We start from the raw sequence: 24396 nt of genomic DNA, 5'->3' as shown, positions 1-24396 counted from the left end.
GACAGACAATAAATCTAAAAACAATGACTAACTCAGCAGTAACGAGTACTCCTGGCACCAAGAAACCAAGTCTCCCTGGAGAAATGACCATTTCCAGGTCACAAACATCTGGTCAAGCAGGGTAGTGTTACCGAACCAAACTTGGTCCCCTCGCCCATGGAGCAGCAAAACCAATGTACTGACACCGGCTTGTGGTGAAGGAAAGCGCAGCGTTTGTTTCAAGGCCAAGGAAGAACTGGCGGCTTAGCTCAAAAGATCCGAACTCCCCAGTGGCTTTCAGGGAAGGGTTTTTAAAGACAGTGTGAGGGAGAGGGTGACAGGGTGTGTGATCAGCTAGCTCGTGCACGATTCTCTCATTGGTTGATGGTGAGGTAACAGGGTGATTTAAAAAATCAGGAATCTTGATCATCAACCTTCTGGTTCCAACTGGTCTGGGGTCTATGTGACCAGCACGCAATTAACTTCTTCCACCTGGTGGAGGTTTTAGTGCCTGCAGACAACTGAAGGGTACGGCCCAGGGTATTATCTATAGCCCCTGAGGAAGAACCAAAGGCCCTTGACCTTGTTTTATGGCTAAACTGTTATTAGTCTTACTTGAATATTTTCTTTTGTTTCTGTTTTTCTTCTCTTATTAAATTTTTCTTTTTGGAACTCAGGGAAGGTCTAGGATGCTAAAGCTTTTCTACATACAAGAGGTGGGCAGGGGACACGGGGCCTGGGCAAGCGTCTGTCCCCGGGAAGGCTCTGTAGGGTCCCGCTCCGTTTCAGTAGCAAGGAAGCCATCTCAGACTCCTGGGGACATATAAAAAAGGACCCAGCAGTCAACCAGTAGAGGTTGCCCCAGCTACAGAGGAGGGAATGTGAGCGTTAATAAGGATAACAACTCCAATGGATTAAAGCACACCAAACATATTTAAATTTGTGTTAATAATAACGATACAAAAAAAAAAAATTTCCAAAAACCAAAAAAAAATTGGTCACCACTGTAACAGTGCTGGGGAAACAATTATTTTCAAAACTGGTCAATAAAGAAAAAAATCAAGCATTTATCTTGTTTTTCCCATACAAACTGTACCACTGGATAACCAAATAGACTAGTAAGTTTCTCTTTATAAAGGCATTTCAAAGTAAATAATAATGTTTTAAAAATTGAGAGAATATCATCATTTTTCAACCCTTAGTGAATTAATGGATCTATGTATTGATTATCAATAGTTGCAAACCCTATAAAAAGAAACATTGTAAGTCACCTGATGGATGAAGGCATGTCTTGCCACCCATCCCAGCCCCCAAAAAAGAAAGGAATAAAACGAACTGGAATCTGATCAAGCTTTTAGGTTCAACAACAGCTTTTTTCAGCATTTATTTTTAGGAAATAAAGTTCAGAGGAACATGTTAAACTACACCCAGGGATACAATGAGCCAAGTCCAGGCTGTGGGAGATCAGAAAACACACAAATTAAAAGGTGTGTGTGTGGTAGGGGGCGTGGATCCTGTGAATTAAAAACCGACACAACTGCGCTGAGATGGCACTGTGCACCTATGAAGATGACAATGATCAAAATGACAAATGTTGGCCAGGAAGTGGAGAAACTGAAGCCCTTGTACACTGCCGGTAGGAATATAAAATGGGCAGCGGCTTTGGAAATAGTCTGGCAGTTCTTCAAATGGTTAAACATAGAATTACCATATGATCTAGAAATTCTACTTTTATGTATAGACCCAAGAGAAATAAAGACCTATGTCCACACAAAAACTTGCACACAAATGTACACAGCAACATTATCCCTATCAGCCAAAAAGTGGAAACCACCCAAATGGCCACGAACTGCCGAACAAACACACACAACGTGGTCTATCTACACAAAGGAATATTACTCAGCAATAGAAAGGAGTGAAGTCCTGACACAGGCTACAATGTGGACGAGCCCAGAAGACATGATGCTGAGCGAACAAAGCCAGCACACATAGCATGTGATTCTATTTCCAGGAAACGTCCACGATAGGCAAATCCACAGAGAGAGAAAGATTGGCAGTTACCGGGGGTGGGGGGGGGGGGGAGGCGGAGAAATGGGGGTGACGGTTAACCGGCACAGGGTTTCTTTTTTTTTTTCGGTACGCGGGCCTCTCACTGCTGTGGCCTCTCCCGTTGCGGAGCACAGGCTCCGGACGCGCAGGCCTAGCGGCCATGGCTCACGGGCCCAGCCGCTCCGCGGCATGTGGGATCCTCCCGGACCGGGGCACGAACCCGCGTCCCCTGCATCGGCAGTCGGACTCCCAACCACTGCGCCACCAGGGAAGCCCCCATACCTCTATTTTTATGTTGAAAAAAATTATATACATTTTAATATATTTAAGTGTCTAATTACATTTTTTTAAAAAATCACACATTTCCATTCTGTTCTTAAGGCAGGTTAGTTTAATTTTGTAGAAGAAATACTTTCAAACAATACAAATGACACAATTAGAACAGTGACAAAAATAGAGATGAATACTGATTATAACTTATTCCCACAACAGAAGGTTACTTATTTCGGTGGTGACAATTACGTGACCAGATGAAGTGAAGACCGAATTCCCTTTTACTCATCACACTGTTTCTAAAGGACCCTGGTGGCAGACTTCGGATTGTCCAAGGCACGATTATGGGCAAACTTAAACATAAGAAAATACCCCTTAAGACGACAGGACTTCACTTTTCGGACATGTGCGATATTTTCCAGGGGGTGGCAGTCTTAACTAGTCGGAAGCTGCACAATCGATCACGAAAGAGAAGCCAGTTAGGGTGCCTCGTGCCCTGCCTGCTAGCCTGGCCTCTGTCGCTGTCCACGTGCCACTTCCAGCACAGCCTGCGAGTAGCACGGACCCGTCACCTCCCCGTCCTTCATCAGCCTGGCTTCTCCTTCCTTTCTGACTGTGGTCCCATTCAGGTGCAAAAGCAGACAGGAGGGAGGCGGAGAAGCACAGGGGAAAGGCGCAAAACAGCGCTCCTTGAACTGACACCAAAGCTGGGGCTGCATGTGTTTCTGGTGGGGCAAAGGAGGGATTTCCTTTTTTTTTTTTTTTTTTTAACTCTGGGATGGGGAAGCATTCCAAACAGAAACCTGTGTCTAGTGGGCAGTGACATTTGAAAACCCTTGCGGGCTTTCTGTATTGGCACAGTGGGTTTCCCCACGTTGCTACTTTGTAGGGGTTAGCAGGAAAGCTACCTCAACCTTTCCACCCACTTAGAGCTTCCCGTGGCAGTGCCTAAACACAGGCCCGGCAACGCGGCCGGGGCTCTCCCACGTCTGGGGAGCCATGTACCTCAGACGCATATGACTTGCTCTCCACACACCCCCGAGTCCAGCGGCAGCCAACCCATCACTCTGAAGTTTCAACAGCTGGGGACAGAGAGGGCCTGCCACCAACCTGACCCGTGCAGCAACGCTGTCTCCTGGGGGGGCACTTCTGGCAAGCACTCATGTGTTTTGTGTCTCTACCTCTGTTGTGGGTATATATGCAGAGAAATTAGCAAAAGAAAAAAAACCGGGACTAGAGGCAGAAATACATAGCAAGAAGTGACAAGTGTGAAAAAGCACACAGTTTTCAGCCTTACCACCACAGACAACTTCACTGTCCGTGATAGGTCACATATCAATGAAATGCTTTTACAAAATGCATTTTTAATAAATGTGAAAAGGAAGGTGGGTTATACAAGGGAGTGCTTACAGACGAATGAGAAGAGAGATGCTGCTGATTAAGGGGGGAGGGGCACTTTCAAGGGAGGGGCACAAAGACCCAGGAGGAGGGTTCCGTTTTCTTTTACATTTTGTGTGACTCACCTCGTTTACTTCTCCGAGGCCTCATGAAGGAGAGTGCATTTCATATATAATAAATACGTATTAGGCAAACTATACCACCTGGCATTTTTAAAGGATGGTATAGTTTTATTACGTAAAGAATTTTTTCCTCATGAGCTAGTTCTAAGATTTCTTAAGAAATATTGGGACGACTCCAGTATGGGGCGGGGGCCCTCCGATCGAAAGCACATGCTCTCCTGTGAGTGACTCGCCTGGTAGCTGTAGTTCCCACGGAAGCTGGCTTCCTCAAGAAAGCGCCTTCAAAGGTTATCGTGTCCATGTCGTGACTGCTCTATCCATCAGCGGATCCAGTGACTCAATGAAAACACACCTTCCTTCTTCTCTTTTCACTTTCCTGCAGGGCAGAGCAGCAGAGCAGAAGCTCCACCACCGCCCTCCTTGTCGGTCAGGATCAGATGGGGCAGACTGGAAAGGCAGGCGGGGCTGCCGAGGCCGGGTGAGGGTGGGCTGTATGGCTGCCGGGGGCTCCGTGACCACCAGCCTCAGACCCGGGGTGGGCACGGAAAGGTGCACGGTAACCAGGGGCTATGGGTGCCCAGCCCGCGCGGGAGACCAAGCTCCGCAACGCACACGCCGCACTGACTCAGGACTGAGCCCCTAAGGTGGCATCGTAACAGAACACAAAGGGTGCAAAAGTGTACAATATACATGTCAAATGCACAGAGGAGAAACGGGACGAGTGACGAGTTCAGCACATAGTGTTTGCATTTCGGATGTCAGACACAAAACCGGCCCCAAAGTTCCATTCTACCGCATGACAAATACTGAAGAACAAAATTTCAGTCTTAAAATACATCTTAAAGTCAGTATTTTCCTTCAAGGAAAAAAAAAGTACTATAAATAAATTACAATACAGTGAATTTGCCTGAACTCACTTCGTTTCTGTCTTCCAGCCTTTAAGTCAAATAAAACAGCGTAAAAACTGTACACTCTTAACATGATAATTGATCTCTTATAAAATAACCTGTCTTCAGAGATGTCAATTTCACAACAAGGAAAAACCAAGCCCTGTTGCCGTCACTATTATAAAATATATATGTATAGATATATGTGTTTTGTTTTTATTTTTTACAAAATGTGTATATTAATAGCTTTGCACAAATATTTTAAAGACAAATTTAGCTAGTCTAAGAACTTCATGAAAATAAAACAGGCAGATAAATACTTTATGTGTACAAAGCACTACATCAAACATCGTCGGCGGGCAGAGGAGGTACGTTAATCCTTGGTCTTGTAAAAAATGCTATCTTCTCCCTGCGATTGGAAAGAATTACAGGTTAGAGGCTGATAGAAATGCAGTGAAAGGTGGCAAGAGGCTCTGCCATCAATGACAGCTTTTCTGACTCAGAGAACACACTGAATTTCAATCCCCAGGGGCACATCTGTATACAAACCCTCTAAAGTTTCTTGCCCCGGCCCCCTCTCTAAATTTTAATAGAAGTTACAAAGCCCCATGAGGGCAAGGGTTTGTCTCCAGTGCCTAGAACAGTGCCTGGTATACGCAGATGCTCAGCAAATATTTTCTTTATGAATAAATGAAAAACTATACAAGGAGTTCTAAATCATAGTTGAAGGAAGATAGCTATAGTGTTTTATACTCTTTTATGATGGGGAGGTAAAAATTCAAGGTATAAAAAAATTAAGGCTAGACGTCAGGCACACATTATTTAGCCCTAAAAAGGAACACTGCACTGATTCATGCTACAACATTGATGAACCTTAAAAATACTATCCTAAGTGAAAGAAGCCAAACACAAAAGACCACATACTGTATGACTGCTCTTATATGAAAGGTCCAGAAAAGGCAAACCCATAGAGACAGAAAGGAGAGTGGTGGCCGCCAAGAGCTGACGAGAGGTTGGCATGGGGAGTGACTGCTTACCGGGGGTACAGGGTTTCCTTTTGGAGTGACGGAAATGTTCTGGAACTGAATACAGTTTGTGACTGTACTAAATGCCATGGAATTGTTCACTTTAAAATGGTTAATCTTATGCTTCGTGAATTTCACCTCAATTTTTTAAAAAGCCAGACACAAAAGAAAATAGATTGACTGGGTGATTTTCCTCATATAAAAGATAAAAACAGGGAAAGCTAATCTACACTATTCAAATTCAAGATGGTGGTTATTCTGGTGTGGGAAATCTGGGGGTGCTGATAACATTTGATTCTTGCCGTGTAGGGTTTATGACAATTCACTGAAATATTTCATATATAGGACGATATGCATGCTTTCCTGTATGTCTATTATGCTTCAATCAAAAGTTAACTAAATAAAAAAAAGTTAACTAAAAAGGCAAAGGTGATACACATATGTATCTATATGTAGATCACTGTGCTGTTTACAGGAGCAAACATTTGGAAAGAAGCAGGGTATAAAATAGGTAAATTATATCTGTTAGATGAGACATTACAGCCAAAAAAGATAACAGATGATGTGGCAACATGGGGTATTTTAATTTAAAAAGAGCTAAATGCAAACTCGAACCCACACTGTGATTACAAGCAGCATGAAAACAGTGTTTAGAAAACAAGATCGGAAGCAACTCCGCACAATGCTAACAGCAGGGGAGATTCCTGCTTTGTCCTCGACTTCCTGTGGGTCCTTCTCAATACTTACTTTACTCTTCATAATGACAAAGGTATGACAGGAAAAAGCAAGCGGGAGAGTGAGGCCTGGGCTTCTCCCCACCTGAACGCCTGCACCTGGATGGGCTCTTTGAGGTTCCGCCCGCGCAGCTGGCACACCCCTTTGGAGGCCTTCTTCAGCGTCTTCTCAGCTGCCTGTTCTTGATGGAAGTCAAGTTTGGTCTGTCTCGTCTGGAACAGCAACGCGGGGTGAACCAGACGGGTTTGCTTCCAGTTTTAAGGAAGAGCGATGGAAGCCCCTGCCAGCTCCGGGCACCGGGAGGCGAGAAAGGCCCGCCCGCCTGCCCCCTCCCCCCGTTGGCGGGCCGGGGCCTCACCTGCCTCTCGGCCTCCCGCAGCAGGCTCCGGAAGCGCTCGTCGCGCAGCAGCCAGGCCGGGGGCTCGGCGTGGCCGCGGAGCTGGGCGTCCTCCAGGCGCTGGCGCAGCTCGCGCAGGGCGCACAGCTCCTCGTTCAGCTGCCGCTGCCGCGTCCGCGACGCCTGGAGGTCCAGCTCCAGGTCCAGGGACGTGCGCGCCGCCAGCGCCGCCAGGGAGGACCTGCAGGGCTGCGAAACGGCGGCCGTGAGCGCGCCCACCCCGCCCGCGCCCTGCCTGCAGCTTCTTCCCCGAGTGACCGACCCCACTGGAGGGAGACACCCGCAGCGTGGCCCGACGCCAACACAACACGGATGTGGGCGACACGGGTTCAAACCTCCACTCCGGTAACGAGCCAGTGACAGCAAGCTGTCCGCTGTAATGACGACCTAGGCTTTGGCTAAAGCGCAGAGAAACAGACCCTGTCACACGGGGCAGGAGGGCGTCATCTTTCTCAAGTGCTACTTGACAATATAAGCAAGAGCCACAAAATGTTGTGTTTTCTTTGGTTCTGAAATTTCATGTGACTTGCACCTGAAAGGCACAGCTGATGATGTGCAAAAGCTTTATGACAGAAAAATTCCTAAACACCTGACAAGAGAAAAGTGATCAATTACATTATAAGGCCCGCAGAAAACGCAGCTACTGTAAAAAGATGAAAAATAGACCGACATGGCAAAATCTTAATGGCCTACTGTGTAACGGGAAAAAAGCACGTTATAAACCACGTTGAGGGCTTTCTGGTTAAACACACACAAGCTGTCAAAAACGTTCCTCCCCAGGGAATTCCCTGGTAGTCCAATGGTTAGGACTCCCCGCTTCCAATGCTGGGGTGCAAGTTCAATCCCTGGTCGGAGAACTACAACTGCAAGCCGCGCAGCGAGGCCGAACATCAACAACAACAACAACAAAAAAACGCTCCTCCCCACACACGCCTGAAGTAAGCAAGTCTCCTGTTTTCAAGAAAGCTCTAAGACGAGAATAGAATTTTGTACACGGAGCTGAGAGCAGTACTTCCCACGCCATGGCTAACAACGCTGGGGAAGGCAGTTAGCGCAACAAAATCACAAATCCACGAGCCTATCAGCGTTGTTGGGAGGACTGAATAACTGTATGCGTTTTACACACCCATAACACTATTTTGCACATATACAGAAGTTAAATGCAAATGTAAGTGACTTAATAAACACAAACTCATTTAAAAGCTCTGCTGAATTCATAGCAGAGCTCACTGGTTCCCAACCAGGGGTGACTTGGGCCCTCCGGGGACATTTTTGGTCGTCACAACTGGGGGAGGGGGTGATACTGGCAACTAGTGGGTCAAGGCCAGGGATGCAGCTCAACGGCCCACAGTGCACAGGACAGCCCCCAACAAAGACAGACCTAGGCCAAAATGCCAACAGCATGGCTGCTGAGAAATACTTTTGTTGCTGAGTTATGTATTTTCTTATCATTCTCAGTCAGCGGCTACTCTAAATACAACCACCACAAGGAGATCTGGGAATTTTTTTTTCTTTCAAAGAATTCTTGCCCGGGCACTACCTTACAAATTAAAAGTAGCAAAAGTGTGTAAACTGGCGTGACGTGGAGAAAAAATTCGGTGTATATAAAGGAAAACTGTAGAACGTCCTACGTAGGAGAATGCTCCAAGTTGAAAGACTCAAATTTTCTAAACTGTATATACTCCCTTGTCAAAAAAGAAAGAAGAATCTCTTATACAGAATGGCTGTTTATTAATTTATTATATTTTAAAATGTAAAGATCATGTAGTATCTTAGATTATGACATTATCTTAGGAAATTAACAAATATTGGTAACATATTGACATTATATACACTTCTAAAAATTATATCTAAGTAAACAAGGAAATAAACATATTACCTTTCAATTAATCTTACCTAAAATATTACCCCTTCGGGTTTGTAGAAGTAACTCCCAGCGTACATACAGACGGCAGATTAGTCTACGTGGCACATACCTGCTTATAGCGAAGGGTTCGTCTTTCCAAAGTGTTTCGGACAAAGGGGGACTTCCGGGGCAGCGTTGAACTGTCGCTGTCACTACGATAAAGCTACACCAAAAAGACTGAGGTTCAGAAACATTTCCTCAAGAATTCAACATTCATTCTCTGTGTACTCTGAACTGGATTATTTTGTTTCGTGCAGGTGCTCAAACAGTTATGACGTTTAGAGCTTTTACCAAGACTTTGGGTTTCGCTTACAAGAAAACCCCACACAAGAGTTTCAGGCCAAACAAAGACAAACCAAATAAGCAGACCAACCCCCAGCCCCACCCCTGCTTCAGGTCCATCAACCGAACCAGCTGAGGTTTTCCAGGCTAATCGAGCAACACAATTTCGGTCCTATCAATGCCAACTGCCACTTGGTACGGTGTGACGCTCATGAAAACCCGCACTCTCCTCAGCGCTTTTCACTTTTTATCAGTCATTCTCATTTGCTGTGTTTCTAGCTTTGGCAAGAGCTGGGAAGAGTGGCGTTCCAGATAAGAGCCTCGTTCCCGGCAGGAGGACAAGGCCACACCACTAACACCCACCCTGCCCGTCAAGGGAAAAGGCCTGTCTTTAAAAAGAAAAATAAATAATGCCGACTTCACGGGAGCCGAGACGTTACGTATTTCATTTGGCGGCAGGTTTTCATTTCAGGATCAACATATATCTGTGTGAAAGCAAAGTCCTGGCCTTCACGGCCTTACTTTCCATGCCAATGAACCCCAGATAGCAGGAAATGTTGCAGCACTGCACTTACGTGCCTCCCAATCATCACAAACATATATAAAAACAGAGGCCTCTAGAAGCATCGCCGGTCAGTGCGTGCCTTTGTGCAGGGCGCAAAGCACAGTGCAGGGGCTGGAGGCCTGTCTCTGGGGCGGTGAAGGGCTTCCTCCTTCACCACCCCATCCTCCTCAGCAAGCAGACGGGAGGCTGCTCCACAGGGGTTCGGCAAGAGTCTAGGATAAGGAAGGATGGCCTTCGATCAGGCACCTCCAGCCGCGTGATGAAGCATCAGGCCCCACAGGGCTGCAGCCTGATGGGGCGGGAGTGCCCCGCCTGACCCTGGGCTGCCCGGGGCAGCGCGACCGGGACACCTCACTGCGTGGGGAGAGGAGCTGCAGGCCTCGCAAACGTGGCCACCCGGGCCCCAGCCCCTGTTGCTCCCTCCTGTGAGTAAAGGATTCCCTGCCCAAGAAAGGTGGGCTCCCTGCTCAGCTCCTGGGCAGTGACCTGTAAGTCCCTAGAACGTTCTAAGTGTCTCTGTTTACCTGGGGACCTTGGCCTGGCCGCACAGTCTCTGCTGACAATGTGAGGGGGGCCCTGGGCCACCAGCTTGACCCTGGAGGGGCTGCAGACGAAGGTCAGCCACGCCGGCCACCAGCAGTGCCCCGTGACCACCCCTACAAAACCCCTGGGCACCAAGCCTCGGGTGAGCGTCCCTGGTCGGCTGTGCTCCGGGCACACTGCCACTGCTCCGAGAGGTGAGAGCTGCCGCACAACTCCGCTGCGGGAGAAGGGTTGGAAGCTCCGCCACGTCTCTCCGGAGCGCTGCCCGACGCCTCTTCCCTCTGCACGTCGGTCTGCACCCCTTCCCTGCGGCGCACCATCATCGTGGATACGACGGCTTTTCTGAGTTCCGTGAGTCCTAGCCAATTTCTGAGCCTGAGGGTGGGCCTGGGGACCCCTCAGTGTCTCCCACGTAGGCCTGAGGGTCTGCCTCTCTCATATGATCAAACTCTGGCTTTGCCCTAATGCAGCGGCCCCTTGGTAGCCCTTTCAAGGGAAGATGCTTTCTCCAACGAGCCCCGTCAGAGGAGCGGGAGGGTCAAAGCTCTCCTCGAGCCAAACGGCGCCCCAGTCTGCTGCGTCGTGAGCACTTATCCTCAACAGCGCCTCATCTTTGCTAGTCTGTGCCGTCACTGTCACATGGCCACGGCCGGCCAACCTCCAACCTGCTGTCCTGTCTCCACGGACCACAGCAGGTGGGGTCTCCCCCTCCACCTGTCTCAGAGTTCTCAACCCTGCGTGCAGGTGAGGATGTGCCGGGAGCTCCAACCCTCTGCTGCCCAGCCCCGCCCGCGACCGATGAAGAATCCTTCCAGGCAGGTGGCAAAGGACTCCCGACTTACTCTGCAAACGTACTGGCTTCGCGCTCCGGGCGAGAAAGTCTGGGAACGGACAATGGTGCTGCTCCGCGTGAAGGGCGAGCCGCGGGCCCTGCGGCCAGGCCTCTCCTTCGGCAGACTCGCCACCTCTTCCGGGAAGAGATCTTCTGTGTTGGTTTCCTTATCAACCTAGATAGTAATTTATTGTTTACCACGACTCTTTCTAGAACACAAGCATTAAATTAGTGGAGTCACCAAACAACCTTGCCATTGCCACTGGAGCTCTAACTGGCATTTCACACTTAACACGTCCAAAATGGAATTTCTGATATTCCCTCTGCCAAGGATCTCTACTTCCCCATTTGTTCCAGCAAAAAAAGGGTTCGTGTCATTCTGGACCCAGCTCTCTTTCATACACCCTATATCTGGTCCAAGATTAAATTCTGCTGGCTCTGTGTTCGAGATTAAGCACGTTTTGACCTCCTATCACCAACCCTCCATCGGGGTCACCATCGTCTTGAGCCTGATTAGCGCAGGAGGCTTCTCACCCGTCTCCTGGATTCCACGCCTCCCTCCTCCCTTCAAACCCTTCTCAACACAGCACCAGGGACATCCTGGTAAAAACTGAAGTCAGACCCAGCAATTCCACTCCTAGGTGTATACCAAAAAGACCTGAAAACAGGTGTTCAAACAAATACTTGCACACAAATGTTCATAGCAGCCTTACTCAAACAGCCAAAAGGTGGAAGTAGTCCAAACATCCACGGGCGGATGAGAAGCTAAACAAAACGTGGCATACTCATGCAAGCGATGAGGAGGGAAGTGCTGGTAGATACTACAGTCTGATGTACCTTGAAGACATTAGGCTGAGTGAAAGGCCAGTCACAAGAGGCCACATGCTGTATGAGCCATTCATTCATTAATTTTTACTGAAGCGTAATTGACTTACTATGTTGTATTAGCTTCAGGTGTTCAACATACTGATTACATATTTTAATACATTACAAAACGATCACCATGATAACTCTAGTTACCGACTGTCACCATACAGAGTTTACACAATATTATTGACCTTATACCCTATGCTGTACAGGACATCCCCGTGACTTACTTATTTTATAACTGGAAGTTTGTACCTCTTAATCTCCATCACTTATTTCCCTCATCCCCACCCCCTCAACCCCCCTGGCAACCACCAGTTTGTTCTCTGTAGCTATGAGTCTGTTTCTGTTTTGTTATGGTTGTTCATTTGTTTTGTTTTGTTTTTAATTCTACATATAAGCGAAATCATGCAGTATTTCTCTTTCTCCAACTTATTTAGCATAACACCCTCTAGGTCCATCTGTGCTACTGTAAATGGCAAGATTTCCTTCTTCTTTATGGACAGTATTTCACTGCATATTATGTATATACATATGTATGTGTATATATGTGTGTCTGTGTGTATACATATATACACTCATATATACCCCATCTTCTTTACCCATTCATCTATTGACAAAGGACACTTAGGTTGTTTCCACATCTTGGCTATTGTAAATAATGCTGTAATAAGTATAGGGGTTCATATATCTTTTCTAACTAGCGTTTCTGCTTTCTTCAGAAAAATACCCAGAAGTGGAACTGCAAGATGGTGTGGCAGTTCAACTTTTAACTTTTTGAAGAACCTGCTTACTGTTTTCCACAGTGGTGACACCAATTTACATTCCCACCAACAGTGCACAAGGGTTCCCTTTTCTCTACATCCTCTCCAATGTTTGTTATTTGTTGTCTTTTTGATGATAGCCATTCTAACAAGTATGAGGTGATACCTCATTGTGGTTCTGATTTGCATTTCCCTAATGATTAGTGACACTGAGCATCTTTTCATGTGTCTGTTGGCCATCTGAATGTCTTCTTTGGAAAAATGTCTATTCAAGTCCTCTGCCTAGTTTTTAATCAGGTTGGTTGTTTTTTTGATGTTGAGTTGTCTGAGTTTTCTGTATAGTTTGGATATTAACCCCTCGTCGGATATAACGTTGGCAACTATCTTCTCCCATTCAGCAGGCTGCATTTCTGTTTTATTGATAGTTTCCTTCACTGTGCAATAGCGTTTTAATTTGATAAAGTCTCATTTGTTTTTTGTTTGTTTGTTTCCCTTGCCTGAGGAGAGATATCCTAAAATACATTGCTAAGATTGATGTCCAAGAGCATACCTACCTATGCTTTCTTGTAGGAGTTTTATGGTTTCAGATCTTACATTTAAGTCTTTAAACATTTTTAAATTGAATGGGAAAGTAGTCCACTTTGATTCTTTTGTATGTAGCTGTCCAGTTTTCCCAACACCATTTATTGAAGAGGCTGTCTTTTCCCCTCTGTGTTTTCTTGCATCCTTCATCATAGATTAGTTGATTATATAAGTGTGGGTTTATTTCTGGGCTCTCCGCTCTGTTCCATTGACCCATGTGTCTTTTTTTGTGTGTGTGCCAGTAGCATGCTGCTTTGATTACTGTAGCTTTGTAGTACAGTTTGAAATCAGGGAGCATGATACCGCCAGCTCTATTCTTCTTCCTCAAGGTTGTTTTGGCTATTCGGGGTCTTTTGTGTTTCCATACAGTTTTTGGATTATTTTTTCTAGTTCTGTGAAAAATGCCTTTGGTATTTTGATAGGTATTGCATTCAATCTGTGGATTGGCTTGGGTAGTATGGTCATTTTAACATTAATTCTTCCAATCCATGAGCATGGTGTATCTTTCCATTTGTTTGTGTTGTCTTCAATTTCTGTCATCAATGACTTAGCACTTTTCTGAGTACAGGTCTTTTACCTCCTTGGTTAGATTTCTTCCTGGGTATTTTATTCTTTTTGATGCAGCTGTAAACTGAATTTTTTTTTTAATTTCTCTTTCTGATAGTTCATTGTTAGTGTATAGAACTGCAGACGATTTCCGTATATTAATTTTATATCCCTTAACTTTAAATGTTGCCACTTTACTGAATTCACTGATGAGGTCTAGTAGATTTTTGGTCGCGTCTTTAGGATTCTCTGTGTATAGTATCATGTCATCTGCAAACAGTGACAGTTTTACTTCTTCCTTTCCAATTTGGATTCCTTTTACTTCTTTCTCTTGTCTGATTGCTGTGGCTAGGGCTTCCAATACTATGTTGAATAAAAGTGGTGAGAGTGGGCCTTGCTCCTGATCTTAGAGGAAATGCTTTCAGCTTTTCACCATTGAATATGATGATAGCTGTGAGCTTATCACATATGGCCATATACGGTCAAGTTATGTTCCCTCTCTACCCACTTTCTGGAGATCTTTTATCATAAATGGATGCTGAATTTTGTCAAAAGCTTTTTCTGCATCTACTGACATGATCTTGATTTTTATTCTTCAATTTGCTAACATGGTGTATATCTCTTAGATTGATTTGTGGATACTGAACAATCCTTGCATCCCTGGGATAAATCCCACTTGAGCATGGTTTGCTAGTATTCTGTTCAGCATTTCTGCATCTATGTTCGTGAGTGATATTGGCCTGTAGCTTTATTTTTTTGTGGTGTCTTTGGTTTTGGTCGGGGTGATGATGGCCTCATAGAATGAGTTCAGAAGCACTCCTTCCTTTTCAATTTTTGGAAATAGTTTGAGAAGAATGAGTGTTGACTCTTCTTTAAATGTTGGTAGAATTCACCTGTGAAGCTATCTGATCCTGAACTTTTGTTTGTTGGGAGTTTTTAAATTACTGATTCAGTTTAATTACTAATAATCAGTCTGTTCATATTTTCTATTCCTTTCTGATTCAGTTTTGGGAAATTGTATGTTTCTAGGAATTCATCCATTTCTTCTAGGTTGTCCAGTTTACTGGCATACAACTGTTCATAGTAGTCTCTTATGATCCTTTGTATTTCTGTGGTGTCAGTTGTAACTTCTTTTTTTCGTTTCCTTTTTTTCTTTTTTTTTTGCTATGCCATGCAGTCTGTGAGTCTTAACCACTGGACCACCAGGGAAGTCCCCTCTTTTTTTCATTTCTGATTTTATTTATCTAGGCTCTCTTTTTTTCTTGATGAGTCTAAAGGTTTACCAATTTTGTTTATCTTTTCAAAGAACCACTTCTTAGTTTCACTGATATTTTCTATTCTTTTCAGTCTCTTTCATTAATTTCTGCTCTGATCTTTCTTTCTTTCCTTCTACTAACTTTGGATCTTATTTGTTCTTCTTTTTCTAGTTCCTTTAGGTGCTAAAAAAAAAAAAAAACCTCCCAAATGCAGATTTTCAACTGTGAGGTGGGTCAGCACCCTTAACCCCTGTGTTTTTCAAGGGTCAACTGCAGTCGTGCTTTTGGTACACCTGTGGGTGGAGATGAGCTCTTCCTTACTCTGTCATCTTGGCTACGATCCCCTGGAGTCTGATCTTTTAAACCCTGGATGATTCCATTTACACAAAACAACCAGAATTGGCAAATCCATAGAAACAAAGCAGATTGGTGGTTGCCAGGGGCCGGGGAGAGATAAGGGAGAGTGAATGCTAATGGTTATGGGGTTTTACTTTGGGGTGAAAGAAACGTCTTGGTACCAGAGAGAAGTGGTGGTTGCACAACATTGTAAATGTATTCAAACTCACTGAAATGTTCACTTTGAAAGGGTTCATTTTATGAGAATTTCATATCAATAAATTATTCTAGGAAAAAATTTAAAAAGTGAGTCAGATCACATCACCCCTGGGTTCAAAACTATCCACCAGTTTTCCAATGCTCTCAGAGAAAAAGCAAGAGTCCTGAGTAGGCCCTATATGATGTGGCCCCTTGACTCCCTCTGTCCTCAGCTCTGATGCCTCCTTACCCCGACCCCACCCGCACTTGCAGCTCCCTGCACCTGAATGCCCATACCCAGCCCCACACAAGGCTCCCAGACTCCTTCCTTAAGGACTTTGCTCAAAAACTGCCTTCTCAGTGAGACTTCTATGACCTTTCATTTCTATTATAAAAAATACATAAAATTAACCATCATGGACTTCCCTGGTGGCGCAGTGGTTAAGAACCCACCCGCCAATGCAGGGGACACGGGTTTGAGCCCTGGTCTGGGAAGATTCCACATGCCGCGGAGCAACTAAGCCCGTGCGCCACAACTACTGAGCCTGCACGCCACAACTACTGAAGCCTGCGTGCCTAGAGCCCACAGTCCACAATAAGAGAAGCCACCACAATGAGAAGCCTGCACATCACAACAGAGAGCCCCTGCTCTCCGCAACTAAAGAAAGCCCGCATGCAGCAATTAAGACCCAATGCAGCCAACAATAAGTAAATAAGTAAAATTTACCACTGTAACCATTTTTCATTGTGCAGTTCAGTAGTATTAAATATATTTACATTGTTGTGGAAGAGATCTCTAGAATTTTTTCACCTTCCCAAACTGAACTCTGTCCCCATTCAACAACGCCCCATTTCCCCATCTCTAGCCCCTGGTAACCACCATTCTACTTTCTATCTTTATGAATTCAATTACTTTAGGAATCTCATATAAGTGGAATCGTATAGGATTCATTCTTTTGTGACTGGCTTATTTCACTTTGCACAATGTCTTCAAGCTTCATCCATGTTGTAGCCTGTGACGTGACTTCCTTCCTTTTCAAGGCTAATATTCCATAGTACATATATACCACTTTTTCCTTACCCATTCAGCTGTCAATGGACACATGGGCTGCTTCCACCTCTTGGCTACTGTGAATAATGCTGCTATGAACGTGGATGTGCGAGTATCTCTTGGAGACCTGCTTTCAGCTCTTTTGGATGTACACCCAGAAGTGGAATTGCTGGATCATATGGTAATTCTATTTTTAATTTTTTTTAAATAGATTTATTTATTTTTGGCTACATTGGGTCTGTACTGCTGCGCACAGGCTTTCTCTAGTTGCAGCGAGCAGGGGCTACTCTTCGTTGCGATGTGCGGGCTTCTCACCGCTGTGGCTTGTTTTTGTTGCCGAGCATGGGTGCACGGGCCGTGTGGCTCACGGGCTTAGTTGCTCCGCGGCATGTGGGATCTTCCCGGACCAGGGCTTGAACCCGTGTCCCCTGCATTGATAGGTGGATTCTTAACCACTGCACCAGCAGGGAAGTCCCTAGTTTTAATTTTTTGAGGAAACTCCATACTGTTTTCTATAGCGGCTGCACCATTTTACAGTCCTGATGTTTGTAGATACCAATTTACAGTTCTAAATGTAACCCTTTCTAAAATGGTAAATCTTTCTAAAAATGCAAACCCTGCTTCCCTACCAGCTCATTCTTCAGTAGCCCCTTTGGCTATCTCAAATGCTGCTGTATTTTACTGGTTTACCCTGTCTGTTACCCACAGGGCAGGACTTTCCATTTGTTACTGTGCTGTTGCATCTGCAATGCCTGGCAGCTGCCACATGCACATGGAAAGAGATAATGCAAATGTGGTGCAGAACTAACAACTGGGGAGTCTAGCTGAAGGGGATGCGAGTGTGTGTTGTACTATTCTAGCAGCTTCTCTGTAGATCTGAAGTGCTTCAAAATTAAAAGTTGAGGGAGGAGGACACACCAAGCTAGCCTCCCACAGCTACTGCCCCTGACATGGGCCAACGCTTGTCAAACTCTTAGAAAGAGGAATAATGGCCATGACCGGCAGCCGCGCCCAGAACATCTCTCCGCCCGAGGCACTGCATGGGCTGCAGTGCGGGAGGCTGCAAGCAGGCAGCTCTCACTTCTCTCAGGACCTGTGTTTTGGACTGAGATCAGGGGCTGTGGTGGTAGACGTTCTGATGAGTTGAACAGTTGGGAAACGAAGTTGCAATCGAGCACTGATACAGTGTCTCCCAACCCCAGTGCGTTCCTTAGACATTTGTCACCACAAACCTGAAAATTTCCCCAGTGGAGATACATTGATGGGCACAACTAGGATCGGGTGAACAGAAGGGGCAAAAGGATGCTTCACTGCTCTTAATGTCAGAAACGGAGAAAAACGACAAGCGTCCAAAACGTTAGGAACGCACAAAACACCCTGAGCCACACGCGGCCCTGAAGATGGCACCTGAAGGAGTAAAAATCCACCCCGTTTAGTTGTCCTTTCCTTTTAATTTAAAGTAGACAGGGGGCTTCCCTGGTGGTGCAGTGGTTGAGAGTCCGCCTGCCTATGCAGGGGACACGGGTTCGTGCCCCGGTCCGGGAAGATCCCACATGCCGCGGAGCGGCTGTGCCCGTGAGCCATGGCCGCTGAGCCTGCGCGTCCGGAGCCTGTGCTCCGCAACGAGAGAGGCCACAACAGTGACAGGCCCGCGTACCGCAAAGAAGATAAAATAAAAAAAAATAATTATTAAAGTAGACAGGCGTTTCCATGGTACCTGCTGTTTACAGATCTGAGGCCACTCACTTCAGTTCCCTCGCGTAGGGCACACAGGCCCTCCTTCCAGGGCAGCACCTGGTGCTGTGAGGCAAAACATCAGGGGCTCCGCGAAATCCTTTGTCCTTTCGTTCTTACCTTCAGAGGTGGGGGCTGAAGTTTCTCCAGGCCGTAAGGGTCTGCCTGGCCAGCAAACGTGTGTCCGTGGATGGAGCTGACACCAACGCAGCAGGGCTCTGGGTGCGGAGGGCTGGTCTGGGCGCAGCTGCTACAGCCACTGTCCACCGAGTCGGCTTGCCAACTCCTGAAGGCGGGCATGGCAACAGCCCCCAAAACGTTCATCAGGGCACTGACTTTACTGCTGCACTCAGAGCACAGCAGCAGACACACCCAATATTTGCTTCCAGTGACTGAAGACGGTTGCTTTTCTTATAAAATGAAAGGCAGTTCTGTTTCGTAGGGAAGACAGAGCTACAAGGCCTTTCATTAAGAGGGTCTGTCTGTGTGTATCGCCCAATTGCAGCCGCTGAAGACGCCAGCATCCCGGAACCCCCTCTCCCCGAGCCCGCCCAGCCTCCGCTCATCCCTGAACACACACCCTTCCCCCTCTGCCGTGCACTTTCCCTTCCGGAAATAAATTCCTCTCGAAAATAAATCCAGAGAAAGCTATTAGGAAGAAGTAGCAAGCTTTGGAAACATGATGCTCTTTATGGAAAACCGTGGAAATAAAGCAACACGAAAGTGCTGCTGGAAAGGACCCGCCGGGAAGCGATTCCCTCGCGGTGCCTGCCCATCTGAGCTATTCCTCTACTGCAGACACGTCTGCCCCGAGTCCAGCGTTCACCCACGGGCTGCTCCGGGGAAGACGTAAAGGGGCACCGCATGATTCCATTTACAAGAAAGGCCCAGGACAGGCAAATCCCTGGAGATGGCACGCAGATGGGCAGTTGCCAGGGGCTGGGAGGACTGGGCGGACTGGTAATGGGTATGGGGTTTCCTTTCGGCACGATGAAAACGCCCTCAACTTGAGTGTGATGTTGGGGGCACAGCTCTGTGCCTGTACTAAAAACCACCGAATTGTCCACTTAATGGGTGAACTGTATGGTAGGGAGATTATATCCCAATAAAGCAGTTAATAAAGAAAAAAACAAAACTTAAAGGGCCCTATTGTATTCAATCTGGGCAGAGGGAGTCCCTCAACAGTCCCCCCCTTTAAGAGAAATTCGGGGAACAGAGGGAAAGGTGAAAAGCCTATGCGTAGAGCTGGGGTCAATGTACTGCCCTCGTGCAGACTGGCATACGATCCCCTGTGAGAATCCCGACTTCTGGGCAAAGGTACCGAAGAGCCCGCCGCACACATTCTACGCAGCGTGGCTCCTGACGAACACCCCGGCGGCCTCTCCCCCGAGGGGCTGCTGGCCGCGCTCACCTCTCGGACACAGCCTCGGCCTGCTCCGCCCTGCGCTCCATCTCCACGACCTCCTCCTCCGTGTACTCCAGCTTCACCCGCTCCTCGGCCAGCTCTCTCTCCACCGCCTGCAGCTGGGCCGTGGTTCTCGCCAGCAGCACCGTCACCGCGTCCTACAGGACCAAAGGGACGTTGCTAAGAGGCAGCCGAGGCCAGCGGCGTGCGGGTGGCAAAGCGAAAAGCGGCGCGTGCACAGCCCGTGGGGAGCATCCCTGCCGCCGGGCTGGTGGCCGTCCCCGGCTGGTCTCCAGCGGGGAAGCAGCTCACCCCCGGCTGGCAGCAAGACAGTAACTTGGCCTTTCCACGTGGCTCTGAGGATTCAAATTTTAAAGCAACCAATGCATCACTCATGATCATGAACAAGTTGCATTAAAGAATATTACCATGAATGGCCACATACATCACTATAGTCCGTTTTTATTACTTCCCTTGAAACCCTGCTTCTTCGTCGCCACTGTGCTCTAAGACTAAGTCTACACGCGTTTCTTAGAAACAATGTCCCCAGGAAAAGCCCGTCTCAAAGCCAGGCCACCTACTGTCTTTCCAGACGTGGCGGCCACAGGGTCCCGGGAGTCGCTGTGTCCCAGCCGCTCGTCCTCCCGCCGCGGGGGCTCAGGGCCGGTGAACACCTGCACCGAGTACCAGCGCAGCTGCATCTCGCTCGAACCGTCGTAATCAGCCAAGTTAATCTGAGCAATGCCCTGTGTGGTGTTTAAAAAAAAAAAAAAAAAGCAGAACAGGCCCTGAATGACTACACCTTAACAACCAATGGGCATCAAAGTCACCCTTTAATCTTAAGCAGAAAGGCCATACAATGTGTCACTGCTATTCAAAGGACTGCCGTAAAATGAAAGTCATCAAAAAGGATTGTAATGGGGGTGGCGCCTCGCTTGCTTGTTCAGCCCAATCAGAAAGTGCTAGAAGGGGAACAGGGGCAGAGAATGGACGACATGGAATGGTGGGTCAGGCTCAGGATCTGCCACTCAAAGAGCCGCTGATTCTAGCAGGAACTTTTGAAAAAACAGAGGACTGGTGTAAAATAATATAAATAAGTAAATAAATAACCCCGCCCCCCCCCCCAAAAAAAAGAGAGAGAGGATTGGTGGAACTCTCCAATCTCTAATTCTGCCGCTGAAGGGGTGGGACCAAGGGGGAAAATTCCAACCTTGGGAAGAAAGCACCCTGGCTTCCAAGCCCTGGCCCTGCACTGGCTGGCCGGGGTGAAGACGGACTGCTGACCTGCCCAGTTATAAGGTTGCCAGATAAAATAGAGGGCATCTGGGTGAACTGCAATTTCAAATAAACAGATTTTTTTAAAATAGAGGTACGTCCCAGATATTACGTGGGACATACTTACACTAAAAGGCATCCATAGTTTATTTGAAATTCAAATTTAAGTGACCATCCTATACTTCTATCTACCAAATTTCTCAACGCAAGACAGGGATAATGCAGAAGCCGTTGCACAGGAGTTTTGCAAGTATTAGCTGAGATAATATATTTAAATTACAGAACACTTGACAAGATAAGGGGTCTTATCATCCCTTTCTGTCCTCCCAGCTACAGAGATCACTTGACATCAGGACACCGGAAGGAGGGGAGGGAGGGAGAGAGGGTGAGGAGGGTGCCGTACCAGCAGTTCTTCCTGCAGCTGCGGATTCACTGAGCACACGTATAACTGAAGGGACTTCAACGTCACCATGCTTGAATGCACAGGGATTCTGAAAACTTCATTAAATATCAGGGGGGCTTGCAATTCCAGAGCCTTAGAGCAGTAAGTGTTTGGCGTGCCGGAGTCAAGCGGGGGCAAATAGACGCGGATGTGTCTGGAACCAAGAGAGGAAGGAAAAAGCAGACAGAGGCAGCCTGACACATCTGCACGTGACACGCATGGACCACATACGTGTGCACATACGCCGCCCTATTCCACTGCCCATGTGCAGAATTTTAATGTCTTTTGGAAAAGATCCTTTTCTCAACTAAGAGTAAGCCCAAAGAACTTACGTGCCCCCAGAGATCAGGGGGAAAAACCCAATCACAAAGAGAAGACTTCCAAGTCAGCGGTTAGGACTTCAGGCGGACTCAAACGGAGGTCTGCTTTTACCATCTTTGTGGGAAAACATCTGCACTGATCTCTCCACGGCCCCCTGGCTCCCTCTCCAAGCCCTACCTGCCTTGCCTCTCAGAGTGCTGGCCCACCCAGGCACCCGCTGGGCTGGGCTCCCGGCCCTATCCACCCCCAGCGTGGAAGCCAGCACCCAGGAGAAGCTCCAGCATCAGTGGAGTGAAGTACACGTCAGGGCGAGCAGAATCCCAGGGCGAACCCTCAGCCGCTGAAAACCAGGCTGCTTCCAAGGCCTTCGGGAGGCCAGTTTACAAAGACGACTCACGGAAGGGGAGGGCACCGTCGGGCGTGAACACCCATCACCGGTGGGTTCACCCGCCAGGGTTAAGTGGGACCTCACACCCCCATCGGGCACCCATCTCCCCACTGGGGACAACACAGATTTCCTTCTCCCTGCTCGGACAAGGATGCCTGAGCCCAGCCTGAGGCCTCTTCAGGCACCTCATCAGATCGCAAGAGCCGAGTGTGGCTGTGTCGCCACCAGCCTTGTGACCAGAATGGACGTTTTAAGCCCCAACGCTGCCGATGATGGGCACCGGCACTTTGTCAGCACGGCCACGGCACATAACCAGCCTGGCTCCAGTAACTCCACCTGCCTCAAATAATAAACCAGCCTCTTCTTAAAACTTACAATCCTTTAGATTTCAGACAGACACCCCCTAGCGTTTTATTGTAAATTCAGGTTCCAAGACAGTCTTTTCCCTCCCCAAACTGCCACGTGCAGCAGGTCAGCCAGTGGTGCCATGTGGAGGAGGGCCCGGGGGGAGGACACGGCCCCCACTGGCGCGGGAGCTTACATTTTGCAGTCTTCCTTCACCACCAGCCCGGCAAAGTTCTTCAGCTGGAGCACGTTCACGAGGAGACACTCGCTGGCACTGTCGTGCCTAGAAAATAAAATGCACGTTCACAGACTGCAAATGCCCCACGGTGCAGAAATCCTGCTTGAACGCCTGCAGTGGTCCTCACCCCACCCCCAGGGGACCTGTGCAAAGTCTAGAGGCGTCTCTTACTGTCACACTGAGTGGAGGGGGGCTACTGCGTGTAGTGGGCGGAGGCCAGGGCTGCTGCTCAACACGCCAGAGGGCACAGCACGGCCCCCCACCGAGAGTGACCCAGCCCGAACGCCACGAGTGCCGAGAAACACTAGGATGACAAGAGTGAGCAAAAGAAAGCTGCTGGGATGTGAACATCCTGCCTCGTTCATCTGAACACTGCTGGTAACTGCCTTTCTAGACACTGTAGCTAGAAACCAGAACGCTTAGTGTTGCACAGCACCTGGCTACCCCAGCTCCAGCGGGAACTTCCCCGAGGGCCGGACTGTGCCCATGGGGTGAGAGTCCCCGGCTGTGACTCGTTGTTGGAGGACGGCAATGGAGCCGCTCTTGCCCATCTCTCCTTCCCGCCACCTCTGTCCCTTCACCTGAGACCGCTGAGATGGGCCCGGGGGCACCCAGGCCAGGGAGCAGCAGCCGGATCACGCGGGTCCCTCCATCCCTCCTGGCCTGTGTGTGGAGGTGTGAGACGCTGGGCGGGCCCCAATCTACCCATCATCTTTACGAGCAACAGGGAAGGAGTCTTCTGTACTCACAAAAATCCAACATGGATCTGGGGCCCCTCGTTACCGCAAGCGTCTCCACGCGCAGGGTCGTCAGCATCCTCACTCCTGAACACAGTCGGAAAGGCACCACGTTATTCCGGGGGGGCCTGGTTACCTCGGACTCGGCAGAAGCTCTCTCACACTAGGGGTGCTTCTTACTGAGAAGGGCTTTATTAAGTTGCAACATAAATAAATGCTTTAAGTGACTGGCAGGGCACGGCAGGTCCCCAGGATCCATGACGTCACCTCCCAGGGTACCTGCTGACGAAGTGGCCTTTTTGAGAAAATACCTCTCAAAACCACATGTGATATTTACGACAAAGATCAAAAACATATACTCTTAAAAGCTTTGCAGGGGGGACTTCCCTGGCGGTCCAGTGGTTAAGACTCTGCGCTTCCACTGCAGCGGGCGCGGATGCGATCCCTGGTCGGGGAACTAAGATCCCGCAAGCTGAGCAGCGCAGCCAAAAAAAAAAAAAAAAAAAAAAAGTTGGCGATAAGTGAAATGTATACAGATATCTGAGCTGAAAAAATGACATCAAAGGTCTCAAACAAAATAAAGCCCACAAGGGGTTTTGTCCTTGCAAAGTCGATTCCTCCAGCTAAGGAAAGGGGACGGGGGAAACATCCATCTCTAGTGAACGTCCTTTCTAGAAAAGCAGGTCTCCCTCGCACACTGGTTCTCCTTTTCCGGCTCTACTGAGCTCATGCCTTCCAACCCCCGGGGCCGGAGAGAAAGCAGTCATCCTAGATGCCCGAAGCCAGGCCAGTCCCCAGACGCCACCTGGGAGCAGAGGGGGTCCGTGGGGATGCTCAGGGCCCCTCCCGCATGGAGAAAAGCCAGGAGAGCTGCACCCCGGAGACACACAGAGTGTCAAGCCAAACAGGTCTCGGCAG

General features: G+C 47.9%; 2 protein-coding genes across 3 annotated transcripts in view; both read right to left on the bottom strand.

Annotated features, from left to right (window-relative positions):
* Positions 1 to 24396, bottom strand: part of CLCN4 (chloride voltage-gated channel 4) — a 456505-nt gene that overhangs the window by 82060 nt on the left and 350049 nt on the right. The window lies entirely within an intron of this gene.
* WWC3 (WWC family member 3) overlaps positions 2414 to 24396 on the bottom strand; it is a gene marked incomplete at its 5' end in the record, with an annotated part of 121962 nt that continues 99979 nt past the window's right edge. Inside the window, 11 exons of one of the 2 annotated variants that reach the window (XR_014298533.1) lie at positions 2414 to 5117; positions 6553 to 6680; positions 6827 to 7046; positions 8842 to 8934; positions 11004 to 11168; positions 18448 to 18613; positions 19739 to 19890; positions 20314 to 20478; positions 21411 to 21603; positions 22700 to 22786; positions 23491 to 23565. Coding sequence is in view for 1 of the 2 variants with exons in the window: in XM_082681820.1 (XP_082537946.1) it covers positions 5051 to 5117; positions 6553 to 6680; positions 6827 to 7054; positions 8842 to 8934; positions 11004 to 11168; positions 18448 to 18613; positions 19739 to 19890; positions 20314 to 20478; positions 21411 to 21603; positions 22700 to 22786; positions 23491 to 23565 (1519 nt within the window). Of the gene's footprint in view, positions 5118 to 6552; positions 6681 to 6826; positions 7055 to 8841; positions 8935 to 11003; positions 11169 to 18447; positions 18614 to 19738; positions 19891 to 20313; positions 20479 to 21410; positions 21604 to 22699; positions 22787 to 23490; positions 23566 to 24396 lie in introns of both variants that reach the window. The other variant, XM_082681820.1, reaches the window with a different exon arrangement.

Source organism: Grampus griseus (genome assembly GCF_964374135.1).
Source record: "Grampus griseus genome assembly, chromosome: X".
Classification (NCBI taxonomy): domain Eukaryota; kingdom Metazoa; phylum Chordata; class Mammalia; order Artiodactyla; family Delphinidae; genus Grampus; species Grampus griseus.
The sequence above is the reverse complement of the archived record's forward strand: the minus strand, read 5'-3'. Positions and strand labels throughout refer to the sequence as shown.